Source organism: Lissotriton vulgaris, chromosome 2_1 (genome assembly GCF_964263255.1).
Source record: "Lissotriton vulgaris chromosome 2_1, aLisVul1.2, whole genome shotgun sequence".
Lineage (NCBI taxonomy): Eukaryota > Metazoa > Chordata > Amphibia > Caudata > Salamandridae > Lissotriton > Lissotriton vulgaris.
The window spans coordinates 1,585,984,555-1,585,999,579 of record NC_141687.1 but is presented as its reverse complement, the minus strand read 5'-3'; the positions used below and the strand labels follow the sequence as shown (position 1 = coordinate 1,585,999,579).

General features: G+C 39.8%; 1 protein-coding gene across 1 annotated transcript in view; it reads left to right on the top strand.

Annotated features, from left to right (window-relative positions):
- Window positions 1-15,025, top strand: part of LRP1B (LDL receptor related protein 1B) — a 3,669,685-nt gene that overhangs the window by 3,226,130 nt on the left and 428,530 nt on the right. The window contains exon 70 of the mRNA XM_086955170.1: window positions 13,251-13,380. Within this exon, the coding sequence (XP_086811296.1) occupies window positions 13,251-13,380 (130 nt within the window). The remainder of the gene's footprint in view (window positions 1-13,250; window positions 13,381-15,025) is intronic.

Here is a 15,025-nt window from a genome sequence, read left to right as displayed (position 1 = left end):
TCCTGCTCTGGAAATCCATGACCAAGTCAACTTGAGTAGGCAAACAAGCAACTCTCCCATATCAAGACTCAATGTCTAATGTCTTATTAGATGGTAATGAGTTTGGGCACTTGATCCACATGTATAAAGCCCTTTTAGGGGACACAAATGCCATTTGGAATCTTACAATTGCTATGTGAGAAGTTCCAAATCACAAATGGAAGAGGAGGGTGGGTTGAAAGATGTTCTGCCATCCTAGATATACATTTTGAGACCACTTCATATGACATCAAGAGTTTGGAACAACAATTTCCATTGCAAACTATTGATGAGTTACCAAACACTGAGGGAGGGGTTTATTTGACTGATTTGCAAAGGAAAGGTGTTAACTTGGGATACCTGTCCTTCTACAATTCATCATGGCAGACTCACAGGCTGCCTTAAAATACAATACCTTCCATTGTGGAATGCAAACACGTGGATTGTTGTCTAGCATCCATGTGTTTGCAGTTAATCACAGGGGGTCAAGCATAGTTTTTTTATATTTATTAGGTGGGTCATTCAGCGATCCCAAAACCGAGAGAGTAGTCTCTCTTGGGGGTGTCTGCTTGCTACCAAAGACAACTAACAGATCGCTAAGATCCTCTCCATTTCGGGAGAGACACAGCAGCATAGCTTTAGATTATAATTCTTTGTGACAACTCCTCAAGGGGGTTGGAGATGTTGATGTTATACAGCTAGGATGCTGGCTCTTCTGAGGAAGTTTCTAACTGCAAGATTCATGACCAAGCTGACAAACCTTCAAAATATGATGTTTAATTATTCTCTGCTCGACCCCCTTCTTAAAAAGATTCCAAACACAAGTCTGGATTAAAAAGACATTTGCAGGACATTTTACATTTCAGTTAAGGGTAGGAACAATTACAACATCAATTCTGAGTGTAATTCACATACTTCCCATGACTCACGCAGTCATCTGTGGAAATCTCTCAGAGACCTAGGTCACATTCTGGTGTAGGCCAACTTTGCAACCCCAATAACCATTGCACATTTTAACATCTTGAGGGATCTCCTCAGCAACAAGAAGGCACTCATCTTCTTCTAGACCTATTGTATACAGGCCGCATGTCTCTGGATTCTGTGATGGATGTCGCACATTAAGTTTAGATGGACATACTATGCCTCTTTTACAGAATCTATGATTGAGTAAGACTTCTCCAAGGATGTTAGGATGCTTATTGTTGCTCTTTAGACACTGGCATCATATGAACATCTATTAAAAGAGTCATTCATACAAATCCTTTGGAAATTCTGTCTATCTAGAATGTGATAATGACCTCAGACAAAGCTCGATGATATGTCCTCATGGAGTTGGGAGGTCCCCACTTCCAAGTTCTGATAGGCACCAGAAAAGTCGTTCAGCATATATGCATGGACTGGCAAAATCCTTTACTTGACCTCAGAAGCTAGTTGTTAATTGGTGCTTTTTTTTCAAGGAGTAAGTTAATGGATGCTAAATGGAGAAGCAAGAGCTGCCTATTATGTGGAGTCTCTTAGCTGTGGTCCTAATAGCCTTAAGTTATAACATCAAGCATTTTTCTTTTGCAGCTGGTACATGGTCTCAAAGGAGGATACTCTAGATGCCATTTGTTCAGGGAGGAACCAATCTCCAGTCCTATGCTTTTCCAATTTTCCGCGTTATATTTCATCTAATACCCAGGATAAAGTATTTCAGAGTGACTGTAGTATTATTTGCTCCTATGTGAAGGTTTTCAAGCTCAGTTTTTATACATCGTACAAAAGGATGTCCATCAACTCATCCCTTTTAGACATTTTCTTGTCTTTCTGTCCGCACCAAAAGAGATTGCCATGACCTCGTACTTCATCACCATCTGAAATGCATCGTCTGGAAGATGTCAGGTCTTCCTACGTGATGTCAGGACTTGTGTCTGTATGTGGAGCTAATTTATGATTGTTAGGATACTAGCACTCTCAAATGCTGCAGACCTTCTTGTACGAACTTTGTTTGCTGCAGTATGATGATGTGCTTGAATCCCAATATTTGCAAATCCATGGTCAAATTCCTAGACTTCCTCTTTATTAATGTAAATGTTTATTGACTATAATACTTGACAGATCCTGCCATTCTGCTAATCATACTCTTGTTGATAGTACTCATGTGAGGAGAATGGCCATTTACTGCTACCAGCTCCTCCCCACTACTCCTCCCTTTGGGATGTCAATTTGGTTCTAACTATGCTTTGTACATTTTTCTATCACACTCATGTAATGTGTGTACTTGCAAAATTATAGCACTCTGTTTCATTGCAGAACAGTGGTTCAAACAGAATATGGGTTGCAGAAGGCATGCCTGGACATTAACTGTGTGGAAGAGACTTCTATTGATGTCTGATGTCTCAAATATGTTAACAGTGCCTTTACCCCTAGCAGCATGTGCTTTTTTTTGACGAAGCACCAAAAGCGTTCATCAGTTCAATTAAATTCATAAAACGTTATTTGAAACAAGAACAGCCATAAAAGGTACATAAATAATAAAAACATATATATAATACAGTACAAGATGAATAAATAAGTAGACAACGTGACATTAGAATGGATAGAGTACAAACAAATCTCTGCTGGCCATGACAGGCAATACAGCAGCCTAAAAATTAATATTCTGATCAGAATACAACAACCACCACATTCATCCCAAGGTTATAGTTCACCTCCAACCACCTAAGGCAGCCAGAAACACAACTTAGTTGACTTACTTTCAAAGGTATGAGATCTGATATTACACCTGGCACTCCATTGATAACTCACATCTCATTGCTGCTTTAAAAAAAAAGAACAAACACCAAAACAAACATCTTGGCTGAATAGGAGCAACCCTGCGCTTCCTAGGCCTCATGGGTTTTTATATTGGCATAGTAAGTAACTTTAAAAGGCTATCATAAAAGTTGCAAAGAAGTGTAAAATGCATCAAAGTTTTCTCTGACGACCCATCACAGGGGCAGGTCAATACTGACATACCCAAAAAACAACAGGTACCGGTAAACCTCAAAAGACGCCACACAGCGACAGCCCTAAAGCAGAAAACTGAAGATCTTTCCAAATGTCATAGAGCTAGGGTCAAATATAGTGCAGGATCAAGTAGTGCAAGGATCCAGAAATAATCTTTAATGCTCAGCTCATTCTGCAACCTCGGCGTATGACAAAGATCTAAGAAGTGGAGCTTCACCTGCATTTAATTGGCCTATTTTCTAGAGTAGTAGGTGCATCAAATATGTTGGATAAGCTGAATGCATGAAGTTTTTTTTTAACATAAGCCAGCCGGGGAAAAGAGAAGCCCTTGTCAAATTTAAGACAGTCCAAAATGATATCCCTGTTTAAGCTAGCCTCAGTGTTAACCTGGATACTGACCCAGAGTAAAAGAGGGGCCAGCTTAGCTTTATCAGATATATGCAAAAGGTTTAGCTCTGAATTAATAATGAAATGAGAACTTGTGGGAGGAATCTAGAGAAGCCGCCTACAAATGCAGTGTTCCTTAGTCTATAAGAAGGTAATATTATGACATCCCAAAACCCCACCACCATATACCACAGCAGATACACACTGACTATTGTACATATTCAAGAAGAGTAAAACTGTCACCCTACGTGCAGCCTGATGCATATTAAGTAGTGCTCCAGCCGATCTGCTGAGTTTCAAAAACTGCTGATCTGCGCCTGCAGTACCTAAAACAATAACCAAGCAGCTAAAATCGCACACGCTACCAAGTGAGTGCCCCCTCAACGTTAATTTGAATATATATTTCTTGCCTGGCCCGTACGCCATAATTTGCGATTTCTTATAATTTGTAGGTGTCCAGGTCCATTTCAATCATAAAAGATACAAAGGATTACACAGCATGTGTTCTGCACCTGGAGCTTGTGCCATAATTACCAAGTCATATGCATAAATTCTTACTGGTATGGGAACTTGGGAAACCACAGGGATTTTTCTGATGGCATTAGTCAGAGTGGGACATTAATTATTAATATAAATCATGAAAAGCTACAGGGCCAGGAAACATCCTTGAGGCACCCTGCGAGGTAAAGGGAAGGTGTCTGACATTTCTCCTGACAGGCCAAAGTGATACTCCATTACTAGGTTCTCATGTAGAATGAACACATTTTAATTCTATTAATGCAGTCAAATGCTATTGCTGGTCCACAAAAGGCCAGGTACAGCACTTAGCGATGGTATACTTGTCAATGATCAAATTCAAGTTTAAGTAGTGTTCAACTGTGCCCAGCCCCTGTCTGAACCCTACTTGAAAAGGACACAGAAGATGATTGTGTTTTGCCCATGATTATAAGCGGTTAAATATCATCCATCCGAAGACCTTGAAAGTACTTTTAATGAGAGAAATAGGACAGTAGTATTTCGGCAACATGCAATCTTTTTTTTTTATATTGTGGACGATTCTGGAAGGAACTTGGGACTTTGAGTAAGGAACCGCTGTTTGTTTTAATCCTTAAATGCTACTTATTGGATATTCTGGGGAGAGTGTAAGAACTTTTTATAATTTTAAAGGATACCTTTTAAATTCTGCTTCTATTTAAATATAAATGTGCTCTTACCTGCTGCCAATTTAAATTCTCTGTTCATCTGCGCGGTGTCCCGTTTGCTGAGGAGAGAGATGTTTTGATCTTGCTTCTGGCTCTCATTGTGGGATTTTGATGGTCCAGCCTTTCTCTGGCATTTCCGGCCACTCACTGTAAATTGGATAGAAACTTGGCTGCATGGCGGACGCATGCAGCAGGCGCATCAAAGGCAAGCCCGTCTGTGCCCATCCACACTCGGGCCGTGCTCAGTGCCAACCACACAGAGTTTGAGCCCGACATCGCCTTCAGGAAGCCTACATTTCAGTATAACAGGAACACTTTAATGGACTTGAAATGGTCAGACCTGTCTTGGTTTGTGTTTTGACCCCTACCAAGCTAAGGGCACATCGCATTGCTCTCACTGTGGCCTTATTTTCCAGTGCCTTTGATTACTTACTAATATACCCACCAGCTACGCCGCTCCTCCTAAGGGGAACCGAGACTCTCAATATCATTTGTACTCATTAACACAAGATCATTATTCAAGAATGCTATTGCGAGACTTCTCAGAATCGGATCAAATTGAAATTGCTTTTATAATGGAAACATGGGCAGATGCTTCATCTGACCTGGATCTACTTTTGGCCATACCAACAGATTTTAAAATTCATAAAGTTGACAGAGTAGAAAGAAAAGGCTGTGCCACAACTCTTATTCTTAAATCAAGTTTTAAATCTTGTATTACAGCGAATTCAGACAATCAGGACTGTGAAGTCCTGGACTTTAAAGTTGAATTAGGTGGTCAATATTCCTTCAATGGCATTTTACTCTACTGTCCTCCTAGTTCTAAGGCCTCTTTTATTGACAATCTAGGTCCCCTCCTAACTCGCAAAGCTGAACATTTCAATTTGTCTGTGTTAAGTGACTTTAATTTTCACTTGGAAAATTTCACCAACCTGGACACCGACGTGCTTAATTGATCAGCGCAGGATTATGTCAACTTGTAAAGGGTTTGACACACATCGCTGGACACTGTCTAGATGGGATTTTCTCTGACAACCCTGATCTAAGATAGACTAGATCCCTGCCTATGATTTAGTCTGATCATAAGGCACTCAGTAGTTCTTGGAATACACTAGAGGCTAAACTGCTAAACCCGCTTCGTTTGGAAACTCTACAGCCTTCGTCCACCGACCCTGATGTAGCGGCAGCTAACTATCACTTCTGGCTTGATTCAGCTATGATGCAATTAGCCTCTCCTAAACATAGTCAACATTCCAGGTGCTCACCCTCTGAACCTTGGTTTAATGACATTCTTTAAGCCCAGAAACAGCTATGCCATGAATTTGAGAGGAAATGGAGAGTTGAGGATAATTCACTCACTAAAACAGAATATAAATCATCCTTTCAAATATGTAAGAAATGTATCCTCTGGGAAAATGTTTACTATTTCACAGAGAAAATCAGAGCAGTCAATAGATGCCCAAAAGCTCTATTTACTATGGTAAAGAATTTGTCTAAGCTGCCAGATACACTAGACACTAATGCCACTCAGGAGTTCAGCACCAGGTTAAGTCTGTTTTTGACAGCTTTGTGCTTCAGGACAATTGTTTGGCTCAGACCCCGGTCCAACTCAATATGAAAAAATCCACACTAGAATCGGCTACCCCAATCCTTCATTCTTCACTGCCTTGACTACTAAACAGACTACCAAAATCATTGGTGGAAGCAAATCAAGCTCTCCCTCAGATCCCTGCCACCAAAAAATTCTGCACTTGTCTCCTAAAATCATAGCTGTTCCCCTCACAGCAATTTTTAACACCATGTTTAATCAGGATGTTTTCCAATTGAGTGGAAGACAGCCTCTATACTTTTGTTACTAAAAACACTCTAATCTGAATGCTATGGAGACTCTTAACTATAGACCTATATCAACACTACCCTTTCCCCCAAAAGGGATAGAGAAAGCCATTAACATTGAACTGACTTCCTTTGTTAATCTATACTACTATTATAAAGAGAGACAACAAACCTTTGAGCCAGGTAAACTCACAAAGTACTGCACCAATCACATCACCCAATACACCATTTGAAAGGGGAGATGTAGCAGAAGGACATAGGCTATAGATGTGGACACCATATACATTAAAAAAGCAAAACCGTCAAAAGTGGGAAAGTAGTCCCCTGAGGGCGTTAGCGTGGGCGTGTCAAAGAAAAGATGTGGGCGTTTAGAGGGGCGTGGCAATCAAAAGATGTGGGCGTTTTTAGGGGCATGGCCCAAAGTACAAACAATAAACATAAGCCAAACGATTTCACTTATTTCACTGTGCAAGGCACACACTTCACCACACACTTCAATGTGCATAGCGCAAATGCGATTTCAATGAGTTCACTGTGCAAGGCACACACTTAACTGTGCATCCTGCGCATTTGCAAAGGGCCGCCTATCACTCGCCTCAACATTTGTGCATTCGTCAGCGTTACCCTTCAAACATTAACGCCTTCGTGGGATGACATCCAAAAAGGGGCGCGCCTTCCATAATAATACAGTGCCACAGGGGGCAGGCTTACAAAAAGGGCCGCCTATCATTCGCATTGCTTCGCACAGCCCACCAATCACGACACACAATGATTAACACACACATGAGTTGCGATACAAAAATATAACAAATGTTGAACCATTTGACAAACGACAACGTTGTCACAGGGGGAGGAACGTAAACAAAAGAGGCGCCCATTTCTTAGACAAGAAAGCCAATCGAAGGAACATGAACGAGACTTTACTCACAAGGTTCCGAATAATTACGTATGGTGCGGACGAAATTTAAAACTTACACAAACACTTCCGAATTTCAAACACTCTGCATTATCAGTGGAACACTGCCAATACTTGCGCCGATAAAACCAAAAAAGAAGACATCAGTAAAGGGATCGAAAACGTAAACAAGGAAAGCCCCTTTCACAAACACAAACAAGGCAAAAACATCTGACCGACCACTGTATCACTTGCTGCACTTGCGGCGCAAATTACAACATTTGGGACACAACAACATTCGCACACAGGGGGAACACTCTCAACAAGGACAGCAAAACAAAATTAGGTGTGGCTCAATGAAAACCTGCGGATGAATTAAACACACATTACTACGCAAACAAAAACTAAAGGCAACACTGAACATCGGCCATCCCCGGACAACGTCAGGACGGGCTGCTAGTAAAAATAATATTCTGGATCCCTCCCAATTCAGATTTTGTGCTCACCATAGCACAGAGCTGACACTTATCACAGCTACTGAGGAGCTCAGGCAGACTTTAGATGGTGGGGAGTTCGCAGCCCTGATCCTTTTGGACTTATCAACAGCTTTTAACACAGTTAATCATGAGCTGCTGCTGGTCCATCTAGCTTACATTTGGATCAGGCATAAGGCGCTCTCCCTGTTGGGGTCCTTTCTGCCTGACCGGTCTCAGTTGGTTGCATTAGGAAACTATGTTTCACCCTCCTTTTCCCTGCCATGTGGAGTTCCCCCAGGATCTTCCCTCAGCCCAACGCTTTTCAATCTCTATGTCACATGTCTAGTCAAATTGATAAAAAGCTGCGGCTTTGCCCACGTATGCTGTGCAGACAATCTGCAAATTATTGTTTCAGTGAGCCGCTTATTCAGCTTCACAGCCATCAGTTCTCATGACTGTATGAGCCATATAGCCAATTGGATGACAGACAATTATCTGAAGTTGAACTAAATTGGCAACAACCCCTCATTCTGGACAGATAGCTGGTGGCCGGTACAACTTGGTCTTCTACCTTCACTAGTGTCTAAAGCTAAAAACGTAGGAGCCGTCTTTGACACTCAGCTGTCCTTTGAAGTGCAAACCAATTTCTTCACCTCTGCTCGCTTTTTTCACCTTAAATTTTTGAGGAAGATTCTTCCCTCAATACCTATGGATTTAAGAAAAATGGTGGTATCTGTAATGATATCATCTAGATTGGATTACTGCAATGCCCTTTTTACCATTTCCCGCAAACGCAGCATTCAAAAGCTGCAGACAGTTCAAAAAGTAGCAATAAGAATATCGACTCTGCTTACACAGCTTTATCCCATCTGCACTGGCTGCCCGTAGCAAAGTTGATCCTGTTTAAATCACTTTGCATTGCCTTTAAATCGCCGAACAATTTGGGGCCAAAGCAGCTGGCAAACTTTCTTAAGCCATATATCCCAGCAAGATTGCTTAGGTCAGTCGAACTTCGAAATATCGCTGTTCCTAGTAGGGCTAGGTGGGGTGGAAGGAGCTTCACTTCCACATCAGCTAAACTGTGTAACTCTTTCCAATGATGCTCAAACAGAGACTAACCTGATAAAATTTTGACAGGGCTTAAAAGCATGACCTTTTAAGGTATAATTCTTAAACGTACTCCAGCCTGATCTGTATGTGCTAAGGGCAGCATCTAGACACCCTAGGGCATTTGATGCGCTTTATAAATTCTTCAACATCATCTTTTTGTTTCACAATGAATTATTAAAACCACTTGTTAAAAAGGGACCCAGCAGATCTATTTTACACTTGGTAAGGTCCATTGGAATCCCATCCAGTCCGGGGGCAATGTCACTCAGTCTTTGCCTAATGGCATTGGCCACTTCATGAATTGTAACAGACAATGTGGGAGAGTGAAAAAAATTAACCTAAGCAGTTCTCCCAGGTAATCCTCTTTCACTAAATGATAAATGGCACTGAGGTGTTTAACACAATCTGTGCCTGAAACATTACAGTTGAGAAGGGGAATGGCTGGGGCCTTCCTTTGTCTACTCTTTTTGACCAAGACCCAGCATACCTTACTATCCTTTATAAGCACCACACTTTCCAGAAACTCCCAGACCCTACTGTTTAAAGCATCTTCCTTATCCTTCAAGGTGCTTGTGTTAATCTTACAAGCTAGGCAAACTGCATTGGGGTCTTTTGGGACTGTAGAGAGAGCATTCCTTAACCTGTGATTGGCTAATGAGAAATGGCTATTGAATCAGCGAGGGTTCTCCTGCACACACCTGTTTGGTTACAGCAATAGCTGTCTAATACTCAAACTTAGGGTATTATAATGGGCTAGCATTTTGTCCCCCTTTCATCAGACAAACAATGCAAAAAGTACCTGAGGTGAAACTTCAGCAGTGTATTAGTGGTATCCCATGGGTCTTTCAGATGCCATATAAGCCTTAGACCATTGCAAGAGTGCTGAGTGATGAGAATTACTATTCCAGGGAAATCGTTTTATGCAGTGAGGATTGTCCTACAGCATACAGAGCAATATGGTGCCCCCATTCCGTAGCTGGAACAGAACCGTGCAAGAACCATGAAGGGAAGTTCTTTGTTACAAAAATTTAATCTATAACCATAGCCAAACCCATGTTCTCTGAAAGAGGCCAAGAATGCCCCCTCTGAGCTAAAGAAGTCAACAAAATTAACAAGGTCATGTTCTGGACCATACCTGGACCTCAGCTCTGCGTTAGATTGTGTGAGGCATAAAAGGTTATGGAATATCCTTCAGGAGATGGGAGTTGATCCCCCACTTATACTTTTTATGAGATAATTATATAAAGATGCAGGGGCGAGAATTAGGTTTGGAAAAAGGGGTGAATGTACAGCCAAGTTTCCAATTAGGAAAGGCAGTGTGCTCTCCCCTTTTCTTTTCTTTTTTCTTTATACATTATTGGCCATGGCCAATTTTTAATAGAACATTGTCAGGATGTCCCGAGTATTAACAGTTGTCCAGTTCCAATTTTACTATACGCAGATGACGCAGTTTTAATGGCACAAACCTCTTTAGGGCTAAAAAGAATTGTAACTAGCTTTGTCACTTTTATGCAATCTAGGGGTTTGAGTGCGAATACTACTAAAATCTACATTATGAAGTATGGTAAGAAGAGTGACAAATGTGGTGACATTTTTATCAATAATAGTAAAATTGGCAGTACTAACAAGTTTTTGTAAGGGGACGTGGTCTTCTGCATTTCAGGCTCAGAAACTGTTGTTTTTAAGAGCCACAGGTGCTGTGATTCATTTAGCAAGATATTTGCTATCTGCCCGGCATTCCACTGCTAATTATATTTGTCACTCGGAGCTTGGTATCTCATTTGGCTCAGAATTAATTAAAATCAAACCAATTTTTCTATGGCATAAGGTCTGGGTGTCAAATGAGACCAGTTTTAATTGTGATATTATTACGGATTGTTTAAGGCTCAACCAAACCTCTTGTATTCTTTGGTTCAGATATATCCATGGGTTACCCTGAATACTATGAGAGACCTGATAGTATGGGATGTATTTCGAGAAAGATACTGAAAGCAGATTGTCTTGCTCATTTACAATCTAAGAGATGGCATGTTGAGAGCGTAAAATCGACTGTTATGGATAATCAGCTGATGTTGTCATGTGCTGGCATTCAAACATATTTGGTTCAAGTGATGGGAAGTTATGATCGAATGTTACTGATACGCTTTTGCTTGGGGATTTTCCATAGACTTATAAGGTTCCCAGTTTTAAATGATTGGTCTAGGAATTTGGATCCATGCCTATGTGATGACGTATCAAGCCAATCTACGCTGCATGTTCTTTTATTTTGTAAGTTTTACTCTAACCCTAGAAAAAGGTTTTTACTGCCCAGTTGTAAACCTTTGGGTTTAAGAAAATGTCGGGCAGCTCTACTGATGTTACAAACTCTGGATAATGAATTGATTATAAAGCCTGTTGCTCTTTTTTTTAAAAGTGTCATTAAGTTAAGGAAATCTATGTGTAATTGGAAGTCTGACTTTTAATTACGCACATTTAATGTATTTCTTTAAGGATATGTGCAATTGACTAATATGATTTTATTGTAAACTGTGCATTATATGTGTGCTTTTATAATTTATTTATACATTGAATAAAGCTACTTTTGATTCTTGATTGATATCTGCCAAACTCCTCCCCTCTACTGTTGAGTTCCGCCCAAGGGGATACAGAACATTCAGTTCCCTGTACCTGTAATAAACCCTCAGCTTAGCATTAATGATCCTGCAATGTAGGTAGATAGACATGGGACATAGGCCTAGCTCCTATGGGCTACAAAGTTGTTAGAAAGGCAAATAGGCATTTAAAATGAGCTCATACATGCTTTATAAAGTTGCTATTATAAATGAAAGGCAAATAGGCGTTTAAAATGAGCTCATACATGCTTTATAAAGTTGCTATTATCAATATTGATCAAATAAAAACAAAAACAACTCAGGGGCATATTATCAAGGACAGGCGATACATAATCGCCGCTTTTATCGGCAGGAAACTGCTGATAAAGCGGCGATAATGGCCTTGATAATATGCTCTATGAATTCCAATCGAACCCATGTTAGATGTGTTCACATGTACTTCAGGATTTCTATTGGGTCTAGCACCCATGACCTAACCTGTCCTAAAATGGGAAAGAGGAACTGTGTCACAAGTGTTAATCTAAGGCAGATGTGACTCAGACAATGGACTAATCCCTGTCCATTATGTGGTTTTCCTTTGTATTGGCTACTGCTGGCTCTTGCCGACCCAAGGTGCATGCTGTATGTGAAGTGAGAGGGCTCTAGCGAAGGAAGTGTTAGAGTCTTGATGATCTCTCAGCTGTGCTCAGATATAAAAAAATATATGTCATAATCACAAACTTGTTACAGATTTACAGGTTTTACATATCTAACCTTCCATTGGTCTTTTCAGCTGTATTTGCTGTAATGCTGTACATTTGCTTTTGGTAGCACTTCCCCATAAACCTTCCAAATGTAATTTTCTAATGAATGTTTAACACTAAGATTATGCCATCAAGATTGACAACAGAAAGTTCCAATACCCCATATATTTTCAGTATGTGTAGAAAACTATTAACTTCTTTTTGATGCCACATATTTACTCCCTCCACTACATAGCAGAGCAGCAGTATTCCATTTTTACAGAGTGCAAGTGGCTGTGAATTACTAATAGACAGCATAGCATGTCCTAGTCATGCATGTTTTATTCTGGAATTCTTAAGATCAGGTATACCCAGAGACCAATACCCAATCAGAGCAAATCAATGCATTGTCTAAGAGAAAGAACGGTAATTTCTAGTAAAATGTGGAACATTTTCAAACCAACAAACAGAATGACCTCTACCTGTAATTTAAAGTCAATAAAATCTGAAACAATTTTTGTTTCTAAATAGTTTACATCATGTTCGCCTAAAAAATAAATGCAAACTGAATATGCATATCTCAGGTTATTCACAAGCCAATATCATGTCAGAATGAAAATCATGAACGTGGTTGCTCATGTTTTGAATACCTCTATAATCACCAATACTTTAAAGGCATTATTAAGTAATGTCTAAATTGTCTGAGGTTTAACCACAGCTCCTTGTGCTTTATAAACTTTGAATTATAATTTAAATTAGTTTTCCACTGCCTCAGTAAGTCAACACATTTGCAACAAAGAAATGCACAATTTACCAGAACTACCCACAATATATTGAGGTATTTTTGGGTCCATATAAATTTGAAGATTTGCTATTGAGTGCATACTTTCTAAATGTCTCTTCAGTTTGACTTTACTCTGTGTGAAAGTTGTAATGACATTTTATTTTTACAACTTCAACGTCATATTATTCATTATGTAATTTATATATTTTTACCCTCACAGAGACATTGTGAAAGCGGATGCTCAAAGGATCAATTTCAGTGTGCAAATGGGCAATGTATATCTTCCAAGTGGAGATGTGATGGTCACGAAGATTGCAAGTTAGGGGAAGATGAAAATAGCTGTGAACCAGGTAAACATACAATGTGTACACAATGACAGATCAATTTTTGTTATTGTCAAAAACAATAAGTTAGACTGATTCAATAAAATACATTTTTACAAGGTATAGGAATGCATTATTATATCTGAGACATAAACTAAGGGCATTGATGCCAATCTACAGCACAATTTATTTCTAGTAGTTATGTTTCTATTTTTGAATAGTAGCAAATGTTATATTAACCCTTGATTCCTGTTGTTCTTTCCTGGGTTTTGAATTACTTTATACATGTTATAAATGTTATAAGAATCATTGCAATTGATTGCAATACAGAAAAAATGGTTTTCTTATAGTTGAAATTTCACTCTGCTTATAAAGCTAGAGCCATAGTTTATGTAGTTTAAGGTTTGGAGTTGAAGTGTGTAATTTTGTAGTTTCCTCCTCACGAAACCTTTGAAAAATTAAAATTGAACACTAACATGTAATATACATGGAGAATATCTGCTAAGCTTTTCTCAATTATGGGTGTCACATAATTTTGAACAGAGACCATGTTACCTTTGACAAGGCGTTTACACAATTGTGATATGCATATAATATGTTATGTTGTTTTTTCATTGGTAATGTTACATATTCACAGTGGGTAATGTTTCATTTCCTGGTGATAGTGCAGACTTGTCTTCCAGTAATGTTCAAACCAGAGAAGCTATACCCACTATATTTAAGACTAGATTATCATTAGGGTCTCAATATTGAGAATAAGTGAACATTGGAATATAGACTAACATTAATTCATCTGCAAACCTAACTCATGAATTTTTTTCTTTAGGAAGTACACAATGGGGTAGATTTACAAGAAAATGCCACCATGCACAACTCTTGCGTCACCATGGATGCCCCATATTTACAATACGGCACACCATGGTGCAAGGATTGACAGATGCGCCAGAAATTCTGACGCATCTGTTGACGGAAAGGTCACGCTTTGCTGGAGTTGTGTCACAAACATGACGCAACTCCAGCAATGCGGGTTGCTGTCTATTCCAAATACACTGTGTCACTCCTTATGCCTGCTTCAAGGAAGCGTTATGTGTTGACACAGTTGCGTCAGATGCATAGATTATACCTGATGCAGGTATAATGTCACGCAGGGCATTACAACGTGGTGCATCTCTCTAGATGCGTCACGTTGTAAATTGGCCACAACTTTTACGCCACCGCTGCGTCACAGAAGTGATGCAACAACCATGCAAAAGTGACGCACGGGGCTTGTAAATCTGCCCCCATGTATTTTGCCAGATTGCATAATTTTATCGGGCCAATTAATTAAACTGTACGGAGACAGAGAAAGTAGAGGAGCAATTCATGATATTCACCTGGATTCACGCAAGGATTGACAGATGCGTCAGAAATTCTGACGCATCTGTTGGCGGAAAGGTCACGCATTGCTGGAGTTGTGTCACAAACATGACGCAACTCCAGCCATGCGGGTTGCTGTCTATTCCAAATACACTGTGTCACTCCTTATGCCTGCTTCAAGGAAGCGTTATGTGTTGACACAGTGGCGTCCTAAAAGTTATGCAGTGAAATCTTGTAGATTTCAGTGTGTCACTTTTACGAGGCTTTCCTACATGGGAATGCCTACCCAGCATAGATTATACCTGATGCAGGTATA